General features: G+C 42.9%; 1 protein-coding gene across 1 annotated transcript in view; it reads left to right on the top strand.

Moving 5' to 3' along the window:
* The window catches only part of LOC120023133 (VPS10 domain-containing receptor SorCS3-like), a 225,389-nt gene that overhangs the window by 163,777 nt on the left and 48,926 nt on the right, over positions 1-12,686 (top strand). The window contains exons 5-6 of the mRNA XM_038967117.1: positions 10,658-10,725; positions 12,557-12,621. Coding sequence (XP_038823045.1) covers positions 10,658-10,725; positions 12,557-12,621 — 133 coding nt within the window. The remainder of the gene's footprint in view (positions 1-10,657; positions 10,726-12,556; positions 12,622-12,686) is intronic.

The raw sequence follows: 12,686 nt of genomic DNA, 5'->3' as shown, positions 1-12,686 counted from the left end.
GGTCCTGAAAGCCAGAAGAAAATTCCCAAACGTATCAGATTCAAAAATATTACTAAAAATATTTATAATCATGCAATCACAAGTGAAATATACCAAAACATAGTTTAGCTTGTTGTTAATCCACCTATCGTGTCAGATTTTGAAAATATGCTTTGCAACGAAAGCAATCTAAGCTTTTGTGAGTGTATCAATCAATGCTAGAACAGTTAGCCTTATATTAGCTTGGTTAGCTTGGTCACGAAAGTCAGAAAAGCAATACAATTAATCGCTTACCTTTGATAATCTTCGGATGTTTGCACTCACGAGACTCCCAGTTACACAACAAATGTTATTTTTGTTCGATAAATATTACTTTTATAACCAAAAAACGCCATTTGGGTTGCGCGTTATGTTCAGAAAACCAAAGCCTCGTTTCGTTCAATGAAAATTCCAAAAAGTATCCGTAATCGTCGTAGAAACATGTCAAATGTTTTTTATAATCAATCCTCAGGTTGTTTTTAACAAACATAATCAATAATATTTCAACCAGACCGTAACCTATTCAATAAGAGAGAAAAAGAAAATGGGGAGCTACCCTCTCGCTCGCAGGAACTAATCTGAGGACACCTGACTACTTTTGAAAAATCTCGCTCATTTTTCAAAATAAAAGCCTGAAACTATGTCTAATGCCTGGTCACAGCCTGAGGAAGCCATTGGAAAAGGAAGCTGGTTGATACCCCTTTAAATGGAAGAAAGACGGGCCAGGAAACACAGATTATTATTTTTTTTAATCACTTCCGGGTTAGATTTCCTCAGGTTTTCGCCTGCAGAATCAGTTTTGTTATACTAACAGACAATATTTTGACAGTTTTGGAAACTTTGGAGTGTTTTCTATCCTAATCTGTAAATTATATGCATATTTTTCGATCTGGACCTGAGAAATAGTCCGTTTACCTTGGGAACGTTATTTTAAAAAATAAAAAAAATCTGACCCCTAGCGTCAAGAGGTGATCCATTGAGGGACGGTGGTGGGAAATATGTCACCACAATGCGAGAGGGAATTGGTATTGGTTTATAGGAAAGTGGTCTCCATTAGTGTATGAAGTTCATCTCATGAGATAATTGTTTTATTTGGCAAGTGTATACTACCAGCAACTTTAGATTTTCCGCTTACATGTTTAGCGATGTGGTATGCTATATGAGAATACATGCTGTTGCCATCGTTGCGTGATTCATTTTTATGTGTCATCAAACTCTGAAGATTATTACTTTCTAGGTTAATTAATGCCGTGCTGTAATATGTATTACATTACATTTACATGTTTTACATTTTAGTCATTTAGCAGACGCTCTTATCCAGAGCGACTTACAGTAGAGTGCATACATTTTTATTACATTTTACATACTGAGACAAGGATATCCCTACCGGCCAAACCCTCCCTAACCCGGACGACGCTATGCCAATTGTGCGTCGCCCCACGGACCTCCCGGTTGCGGCCGGCTGCGACAGAGCCTGGGCGCGAACCCAGCCCAGCCTGGGCGCGAACCCAGAGACTCTGGTGGCCTAGACCACTGCGCCACCCGGGAGGCGGGAGGCGGCCTACCACAATATTCTTACTGCAGTGACAGCATGGCACCTAAGAAACTTAATGGACATCCATACAGTATCATCAGGTCTAATTCCATTTCCAGTATTGTTCATCAATTTCGAACATAACTGTCAAATGAACTACATCATTCTCTGGAGTTCATTGCAGTGTCAGCTCTACTGTACAGTATAAGGACATAGTATCCATCCCCAAAGACACCCTATTCCTTATGGAGCTCTGGTCAAAAGTAGTGCACTATATAGGGAATAGGGTGCTATTTGGGACTGAATACAGTCTTGTTTCTATAGAACATACAAGGGAGGGGTGGCAAGTGATGCAGTAGATTGTGCTCCGGATCAGAGACCTCTTATTCCCCAACACCCAGGCAGTTCAAACAATCCAGATGGTTCATTTGCATACACTTTCACATACTCCCCTCCATAGGATCGTCTCCAGCACCGCCGCGTTGCATTCTCCTGGCTCCATAAATTCCAGAAAAAATTGTCCCATCACCTCCTCTTCCGCTCTAGTCAGAGCCAAGGCACTGTCAACCGGTGCGGTTTGATTTAGAGTACTGTACATAAATGCTTAAGGAATTCATAGGAGGCTTAATTAGGTGTTGTAAAAGTGACTTATCGTAATTGTTCAGGACACAGGGTCTATAATATGCCATTACTATTTCCATAACTCCACATGTCCTATTTCAGTTGGGAGTAGATTCTGCCATTATGTATTAGGGTGCTATTGGGGTGATAAAGGACCAATCCAGTCAAAAACGTGATTTATCTGTGTTTTATATATACAGTATGTCCACGCTATTGAATAATACTGTGAAATTGTGAAAATTATGATAATGTCCATTCAATTTAAGAGCTGTTTCAATAGACTTCCTGAAACTTAAGCCTGTTGTGGTGGATCGGAGTTTTGGCCTTCCTGGTGACATTGAGATAAAATGGCTGCATTGGACCTTTAATGAATGAGGATGTTTTGGTGGCGAAAGAGAGGTCAGTTGTGATATCTAGCTTCCAGGGATCAGATGAAAGAAGGCAGTCGGACAGATAATAAGAACCTCAGAGAACCTTTCTGTGACTGCAGTCTTGTTTTTCCTACATATCTTTGACCACTGGAGCAAGAACATTAGTGAAAAAAATATTTAAGTTTAATAACTAAAGTTTAATGAAACCCAAAAACAACTGAAGTATGTAGCCTAAAGTACGGCACCAACAAACTTAACAATCTGAAACTATTGGCTTGAAATCCAATTTTAGATCCTTCTATCATTGATCTCCTACTCTATGAAGTTAATCAAATAAGTACAGTTGATTGTTGCCCTGTAGCATATGTGACCAACCGGCTCGATTCGGTCTTATGCAGACCGATTTATTTGAAATTGTGTTTTTTACATTGCGTAAAAGTAGAGACTCAGAGACAGAAAATGGTATATCATAGACTACAGAGGAACATTGGGAAAGTACTTCTGCTTTGAAAGGTGATAAACTTGTAACCTCACGTTTGAGAAAATGGCCCTTGAATCGTTTTGTACCTACTGGAGAGCTTTGTCTACACCCATTCAGCACTGTTCACACCCTTTTAAGCTTTAGCCCCAACCTTCTCTTTAAGGATTCACATGTGAGGCTCTGTGCTAAACAACGAAAGATGTCAAGACTAAAGGCTGGTTTATACAACAGGTGTGTTTGTAAATTTAATCTGGAGTGCCTGAGTGTGCTCTGGGCGTTCGTAAATTCAGAGTGTTTCGCTCTCGGAGAGCACACTGGACACTCTGGCTGAAAAGTAGGGTTGATCCAAGAGTTCTGACCTAACAACAGCGGTCAATCACCCAAGCTAACTGGCTAACGTTGGCTAGCTTGCTAGCTACTTCCAGACACAAATGAGAGAACAGCTCACTCTGACCATTTTACTCACCCTAGGAAAGCTGGTTAGGCTGTTTTTATGTTATCCAGAGTTTTGGTGACTGCTACTGTGCTGCTGTAAACAAGAAACATTTTTTGCCAATGTTTACTGACACCAGCCATATTCAACGAGTGTTGAGTGGTCGTAAATTTGTCAGTTATTCTGCGCTCTGGAACACACAGATGAGAGTGCTCTGAAATCGGAGTAGATAGCCAGAGCGAATTTACCAGCTACATCTATCAACAGTTGTCGCAGTGACATCATAAACATTCTATTGAAATAGTTACTTGCATAGTGGAGTCTTTTGTTTAGACATGTAGCTAGCTAGCTAAACAATTAACCATAATCCCAACTCATAACATTACTACCCTGCATGAATCTGCAGCTAGCTAACCAACGAGTTTCAATGTTAGCTAGCTAACATTCGGCTATAACTAGCAATGCAAATGGCTCTGAGATACAAATAATATTACTAGACAGATCATACACGTAATGTTAGATAGCTAGCCAGCCAGCTAACATTAGCTAGCTAGCTAACAGTACACTTTAACTTTAAATGAAAACGACTTGCTGACAAAATTTGAAATGTGTAATATCTGAAAATGTAGCTAGCTACACTCTCTTACCTGTGTACATGGATTGACGCGTCTCCCTCTCTGTCACGGTTGCTATGGTTGCCCTTAGTTTGAAGATGTAATCCGGAGCCTTCTGTGTTCTCTTTTCGACTCCATCTGCATATTTGCACATCAAACGCCAGAATTTCTCAATTTCCTTAGCTATCAAAGTCTAATTCCACTGATTTCAAAACTCGGTCCTCTAGAAAGTGGAGAGCAGCACTTAAGCAGTTCTACTATGTGATATCTTTCAAAAAAGCCACATTAGAAAGGATTACCTACACAAGATTACCTAATACGCAAGCTCATATTATAGGCAGAAGCCTGCTACAAGGACAGACCAATTCAAACTCATCTCTCTGCATGTCCAGTCCATTCATTATCTCAGCTAATCATGGCTAGCGGGAAGGTTGCTGACTTTTTCCATGGCTAAACCAACTTGGCTTGTAATTTAACTAGTTTATTCGGATTTACAGATGGCATACAAGTTTGCACATGAAAGTTCACATGTTCCGGAAGGCATTTCTGCCAAAAAAACATTTTGATAAAAAAAGGTTTACGTTCAAATAGTGCTCCTGTGAAGTAGTGACATGCGACATACGCCAAGTTTCTTGAAACAATTCACATATTGAAAAGTATTGTTCAGGCTTCAACTCACGTATGTAGCCTGAAGTATGGCACCAACAAATTGGACAATCCCTGATACTATTAGCTTGAAATCCCATTTTAGTTCCTTCTATACTTGATCTGCTTCTGTATAAAGTTAATAAATATGAGTTGATTGTTGCCCTGTAGCACACTGTAAATGAAGCGTCCTGTTACTAATATGAAGCACAAGTCAAACACATTCTGCCATCTGCCTTGCAAATGACTGCCACTTTAGCCCAGGGCTCAAACAGAGCTCACAGTAGGCTAAACATTAACAAGACCCAGACTTTTGTCAAATGATGCCACTCTGTTTCCTCTGTCAATCAGGATCCAGACATGATGGACAGAATGACAGTCATCTTAGTCATCACCTCATATCCACTACCATAATGAATAGGTAGTGATAGTACAGTGTGCACAAGCATGTGTTGGTGATATAATGTACTATATCTATGTACAGCTACTAAAAGAGACCATGTTGAAGGGATGGCTGTCAAGATTGACAACATTCTGTATAGTGCAGCTTCTATACAGGTTCTCTATGGCCAAGACACTGTCAGGCTGGCCAAGACACTGTCAGACTGGCCAAGACACTGTCAGACTGGCCAAGACACTGTCAGACTGGCCAAGACACTGTCAGACTGGTCTAGACACTGTCAGACTGGTGAAAACACTGTCAGACTGGCCAATACACTGTCAGACTTGCCAAGACACTGTCATATTGGCCAAGGCAATGTCTGACTGGCCCAGAGACTCTCAGAGTGGCCAAGACACTGTCAGACTGGCCAAGACACTGTCAGACTGGCCAATACATTGTCATACGCTGTGTGCTAAGAGGTGATGAACTTTACCTTGTGGAGACATGACTTACAGCTTTTGATGTATCAGTCACAGAAATATGCTCACGTTCACTCATAAAAAATCACCTCCAGATATGAAATGGAATATTTTTATCTAAATGATATCAGTCAAATGGACAATGTTAAAATAAAGCCCATGTATTCCTTCCCTTAATGACAAAGGCATAAGATTTAAGATGGCGCTGGAGAGGATGGCTGACGTTTTACATACTGCTAACCAACTGTGCTATTTTGTTAGGTTTTTCTGCATTGTTTGCAACTTATTTTTTTACTTATTTTGTACATAATGACCGAAAATAACTTCTGGACATCAGAACAGCGATTACTCACCTTGAACTGGAAGAAGCTTTTTCCTTTTATGAGTCCGACGAGAAGGATATACTGCTTCCCAGGAACAGGCCCAAATCTCTGTCATTTGTGTGAAGAAAAGACGGAGAAAAAGGGGGTGGAGGTCGGGCTGCTTCTGAGAATTCGTAGGCGAGCGAGTAAACTCCCATTGGTCAAAGTGCAATCATTGGAAAATAAAATTGATGACCTACAATCAAGATTATCCTACCAACGGAACATTAAAAACTGGAACATCTTGTGTTTCACCAAGTCCAGGCTGAACGACGACATGGATAATGTAGAGCTGGGGGGATTTTCCATGCACCGGCAGAACAGAGAAGCTACATCTGGTAAGATGCAGGGTGGGGGTGTGTGTGTCTTTGTCAATAACAGCTGGTGCGCGATATCTAATATTAAAGAAATCTCGAGGTATTGCTCGCCTGAGGTAGAGTACCTTATGGTAAGCTGTAGACCACACTATCTACCAAAAGAGTTCTCATCTATATTATTCGTAGCCGTCTATTTACCACCACAGTCCGATGCTGGCACTAAGACCGCACTCAAACAACTCTAACGGCCATAAGCAAACAAGAAAATGTTCATCCAGAAGCGGCGCTCCTAGTGGCCGGGGACTTTAATACAGGCAAACTTAAATACGTTTTACCAAATTTCTGTGCAACCAGAGGAAAAAAAAACTCTAGACCACCTTTTCTACACACACAGAGATGCATACAAAGCTCTCCCCACCATCCATTTGGCAAATCTGATTCCTGCTCACAAACAAAAACTAAAGCAGGAAGTACCAGTGACTCAATACAGAAGTGGTCAGATGACACGGACGCTAAGCTACAGGACTGTTTTGCTAGCACACACTGGAATATGTTCTGTGATTCATCCAATGGCATTGAGGAGTATACCACCTCAGTCATTGGCTTCATCAATAAGTCAATCAATGACGTCGTCCCCACAGTGACTGTGCGTACATATCCCAACCAGAAGCCATGATTTACAGGTAACATCCGCATCGAGCTAAAGGCTAGAGATGCCACTTTCAAGGAGCTGGACACTAATCCAGACGGTTATAAGAAATCCCGCTATGCCCTCAGACGAACCATCAAACAAGCAAAGCGTCAATACAGGATTAAGATTGAATCCTACTACACCGGCTCTGACTCTCGTCAGATGTGGCAGGGCTTGAAAACTATTACGGACTACAAAGGGAAACCCAGACGCAAGCTGCCCAGTGACGCAAGCCTAACAGACGAGCTAAATGCCTTTTATGCTCACTTCGAGGCAAGCAACACTGAAGCATGCACGAGAGCAACAGCTGTGCTGGCTGAATGTGTGATAATGCTCTCAGTAGCTGATGTGAGCAAGACCTTTAAACAGGTCAACATGTACTCAAAGCATGCGCTGACCAACTGGCAAGTGTCTACACTGTCACTGACATTTTCAACCTCTCCCTGACCGAGTCTGTAATACCTACATGTTTCAAGCAGACCACCATAGTCCCTGTGCCCAAGGAAGTGAAGGTAACCTGCCTAAATGATTACCGCCCCGTAGCACTCATGTTGGTAGCCATGAAGTGCTTTGAAAAGCTGGTCTTAGCTCACATCAACAGCATCTTCCTGGATACCCTAAACCCACTCCTATTCGCATACCGCCCCAACAGATCCACAGATGACGCAATCTCAATCGCACTCCACATGGCCCTTTCCCACCTGGACAAAAATAACACCTATGTGAGAATGCTGTTCATGTGACTACAGCTCAGCATTCAACACCATAGTACCCACGGAGCTCATTACTAAACTAAGGACCCTGGGACTAAACACCTCCCTCTGCAACTGGATCCTGGACTTCTTGACAGGCCACCCCCAGGTGGTAAGGGTAGGCAACAACACGTCTGCCACGCTGATCCTCAACACTGGGGCCCCTCAGGGGTGTGTACTTAGTCCCCTCCTGTACCCCCTGTTCACCCACGACTGCATGCCAAACACAACTCCAACACCATCATTAAGTTTGCTGATGACACACCGACAACAATGAGACAGCCTATAGAGAGGAGGTCAGCGACCTGACAGTGTGGTGCCAGGACAACAACCTCTCGCTCAATGTGAGCGTTACAAAGGAGCTGACCGTGGACTGTAGGAAGGGCGTGACGAACAGTCACCCATTAACATTGACGGGGCTGTAGTGGAGCGGGTCGAGAGTTTCAAGTTCCTAGGTGTCCACATCACCAACGAACTATCATGGTGCAAACACACCAAGACAGATGTGAAGAGGGCATGACAACACCTTTTACTACTCAGTAGACTTAGCATGGGTCTCCAGATCTATAGCTCTACAGCTCTCCAGTTCTACAGCTGCACCATCGAAAGCATCCTGACCGGTTGCATCACCACCTTGTGTCAGAGGAAAGCCCAAAAGATTGTCAGACTCCAGTCACCCAAGTCATAGACCGTTTTCTCTGATATCGCACAGGACCAAAAGGCTCCTGAACAGCTTCTACCCCCAAGCCATAAGACTGCTGAACAATTAATCAAATGGCCACCGGACTATTTACATTGACACCCCCCCCCTCCATTTGTTTTGTACACTGCTGCTACTCGCTATTTATTTTCTATGCATAGTAACTTCACCCCTACCTACATGTACAAATTACCTCGACTAACCTGTACCCCCGCACATTGACTCGGTACCGGTACCCGTATATAGCCTTGTTATTGTTATTTTATTGTGTTACCTTTTCTTATTTTTTACTTTAGTTTATTTGATAAATGTTTTCTTAACCAACAGTGCAGTTCAAGAAGGATTAAGCATTTCACAGTTAGGTCTACACTTGTTGTATTCGGCGCATGTGACAAATAAAGTTTGATATGATTTGATAGCTGTAAATGTTATGACTGGCTGGCTGCAGACAATATAAAAGCTGTTGTTGTCTGGTAAAAGAGGCCTGTGTGAGATCTTGGAGCCTTGACTGTGATTCAGCCTGCTGGATGCCCACTCTTTGGGGCCGCAACGCACCATTTGTGTCAGCTATAATGTTTGTCCATAATGTTCTGTGTTTTCCCGTAATCTACATTAGAATAAATTATTCTTTAGATGAAGATGCAACACCTGCTGTGCGACGCCCTCCGTGCCCTCACGCGCCGTGATGTTTTTGTTCTTGTACATAATCAGATGTTTTCGTTAGTCCGCTTGACATGTTCTCAAAAGCTTGCATTGTTTACCTACCTAGCTCAGGCACAACAATCATGACTCTCTTTTTCCGTCTCTCTTTCCTGGTAAACCACATGTTCTACTTTTAAAATTCTGCAGTTGGTGTCAGCGTCTTGCATTCTAAAGTACACAGCTAAACAAGCCTCAGAACACAATGACGTACATACCGCCATATAGATGTCTATTGAAATCCTCCATCAACATGAATAGATGAGTGGAACCAACAACTGTTATCCTCAATCCTACAACCACCATTTAGACAAGTGTCCCTGGCAGCTCTCGCTCTCTCAGTCTCTTGGCTGTCGCCAGGCAGGCCTCATCAGTGGCTCTGGATCCGGCAGGTGTTTTGATACTATGAAGCTCACTTTGTGACAGCTCTGAGTTTTAGAATAAAAAACATAATTGGCCTGATGAATGAGTGCAGCTTGAGCTCACCCAGTGGCATCATATGTCACTGTCCAGAGTGACGAGAGACTAGCCCAACCTGCATACCTGCCACCCAGCTCAGGCTGCCTACAACCACATACTGCTATTGGGAGGAACATGGCTCCGCCTGCCTGCCACATGCAGGATCCTATAAGGTGGAACATGACTTGGGACCACTATTTATTTACTCAGATCTGGTACCAAGTGATAAAGCCAGTGATAAAAAAACATGATGATTATGATGATGACAGTTTAGTTACTATTGTGTGTGTGTGCATAACAATTTGTTTGCATGTAGCAAATATGGCAAATTGTATCTGGTGTTTGATGATTGTTGGCCTTGAAGTTGAATGTCAGATTTCCGCTCTGATAAAGGTAGAACATTATCATGGAGTCTGACTGGGGCCACTGACTCTGACTGTAAGACTAAAATAGCAATACAGACAGCCAGCAGGAAGTAACATCAGTACCATCAATCAGTGTAATGGAACAAAATGCTCCCTGTCATTATGCACCAAGGAAGTGGAAAATATAATTAGACCAATTAAATTAGGCCATGGGCAGTACTACACCTGATCGCCAACAGGGCAATATATATATTTTTGGACAAGTATGTTCTTAATTTACAGTAGCATTCTGGATTTGTATTCTTCCTCTAGAGGCGTTGGATTGATATATAAGCACTCCACTTCATTTGGTCACCATGAACCCACCAAAGGCTTTGCTGTTCCAGGAAAAGCAAACGATAATGTTAAACCTATTTTGCGGCGAACATATTGGACTTGAAGTGCTTTAACTATACCACGTGCTAATTTACAATTGGAAAAGGAAACAGGATAGGGCCTACATGTAATTTAGGAGCCTATATGTTAACATGAATGGTCTGAGTCATAATGATAATGTCAGTTTAAGGTAATGTCAGCCTATCTAGAGTGTCACGCTTTATTGCCCTGGGTACGCTCTTCCCTACCATTACCCTGCCATGACTCAAGCCCACTGTCACTTTACTTTCTGTCTTGTGATAAGTAGACTGATATGTTCTCTATCTCTTTTCTTTTTCTTTTTATGTTCTTCTTCACAGTTGTACGCCTCCCTGGACTTTGGGAGAAAATGGCAGCTGGTTCATGAGCATGTGAACAGGTTCTACTGGTGAGTCATACACTTGTCTTCTTTCTTCTCATCATCCTTCGCTTCCTCTCGTCCTCTCTGTAGTCCTGATCTTTTCCTTTGTTTCCTCAGACTCTCATCACAAACTGTTTTGGAGCATCACTAGCAGTGTGTGGAACATGTTGTTTGCTTTCTGCAATGCAAGAGTCTGTGAAGGACATTGATAATACGTTTCAACAACCTATCTGAATGACTAGTGTTGCTGGTGGGAAATGCTGTGTACCAATCTGCTCATTTCCACTGTTGATATGATTGGACTGTGATAAATCTACATCCACAGTGTCACCATGTCACATTCTGCCTCTCACATCTCACATTCTGGTTCATCTTAACAATCCTTACTTTTTCATTAGGGGTTATCCATACATACTGTACATTCATAAAGTAGGAAGATACTGTATAATAAGTCGCCTCTCATCTAATTATGTCGGCCCTCCCCATTCTGCGGATGTGCACACTCATCACAAATGTAGCTCTGAATTTATTCTGCCTCATTGCTTTCCTTCCTAGAGATGTAGGGAATGCTGTGTGTGTGTGTGTGTGTGTGTGTGTGTGTGTGTGTGTGTGTGTGCGTGCGTGCGTGCGTGCGTGCGTGCGTGCGTGCGTGCGTGCGTGCGTGCGTGCGTGCGTGCGTGCGTGCGTGCGTGTGAGTGTGAGTGTCGAGCTGCTGCCAGCTATGTCCACAGCAACTTGCATAAATCCAGGGTCTACTTTTCATCACATATCCTAAATAATTAGCTTGATCCATTCTTGATCCAACCCCTTCAAGGACTTTAAACTCTGACCCTCACGATTAGTACCCCGGGCCTCTCAAGCCAGGCTTACAGACAATGAGTTTATCAGTCTCACTCCACCAGGAATGACATACATTACACTATAGGAATGCCACATCTGGGGGGGCTCTAGGTTGCCTAGTGGTTAGAGCTTTGGGCCAGTAACTGAAAGGTTGCGAGATCGAATCCCCAAACAGACAAGGTAAAAATCTGTCATTCTGAACAAGGCAGTTCCTAGGCTGTCATTGTAAATAAGAATTTGTTCTTAACTGACTTGCCTACTTAACAAAAAAAAATCTATTCAAGTTAGTCCACTATACCCAATACAATTATATAATACAGTACGGTGATTCTAACTTTAATTATGTGGCACAGCCTTGCCGGTGTACAGTGCCAGACAAAATTAATACCATATGTAGGTTGTTGTGTATTTACACTTTTGTGGCAGATACCACTTTGTGGTAAAATAACAAACCCACAGCGTCTGGTTGTTGCTGTGGGGGTTGCTATGGGTAATGTGACATTTTGTCACACATCCCTGGGGAGAACGTCCTCACGTGGGATTGCATTGCTATTTTATTGCCATCATCGTTGAGACAACGCTGAAATGAGACGTCTATATCTGGAGTGGAATACCTCTGCTGAGACTCATCTTCTGTTTATTGTCTTCTTCCCTCCTTCTCTTCCCTCCTCCTCTCCTCTTTGTCCCTCCTTCTCTTCCCTCCTCCTCTCCTCCTCTCCTCACCTTCCCTCCTTCTCTTCCCTCCTCCTCTCCTCTTCTTCATTTCCCATCTCCTCTTCTTCCCTCCTCCTCTCCTCTCTTCTCCTTCCCTCCTTCACTTCCCATCTCATCTTCTCCTCTCCTCTTCTTCCTTCCTCTCCACTTCACCCAATCTACTCCCATCCTGTTCTTCCCTGATTCTCTCCTCCTCTTCTTCTCTCTGTCTCCCCTCCTCTTCTTCTCTTCTTCTCATTACTTTACCCCTCCATCCCCCTCCTCCTCTTCATCCTTCCTTCTCTCCTCCTCTTCTTTAATCCAGGTCTGTAACGGGTCTAGACAAGGAGTCAGATCTGGTCCACATGGAGGCACACACCCCCAATGGACGTGAGTAGCACTACACACACACACACACACACACACACACACACACACACACACACACACACACA

The sequence above is a fragment of the Salvelinus namaycush genome, chromosome 2, assembly GCF_016432855.1.
Source record: "Salvelinus namaycush isolate Seneca chromosome 2, SaNama_1.0, whole genome shotgun sequence".
In the NCBI taxonomy this organism is placed as follows: domain Eukaryota; kingdom Metazoa; phylum Chordata; class Actinopteri; order Salmoniformes; family Salmonidae; genus Salvelinus; species Salvelinus namaycush.
The sequence above is the reverse complement of the archived record's forward strand: the minus strand, read 5'-3'. Positions and strand labels throughout refer to the sequence as shown.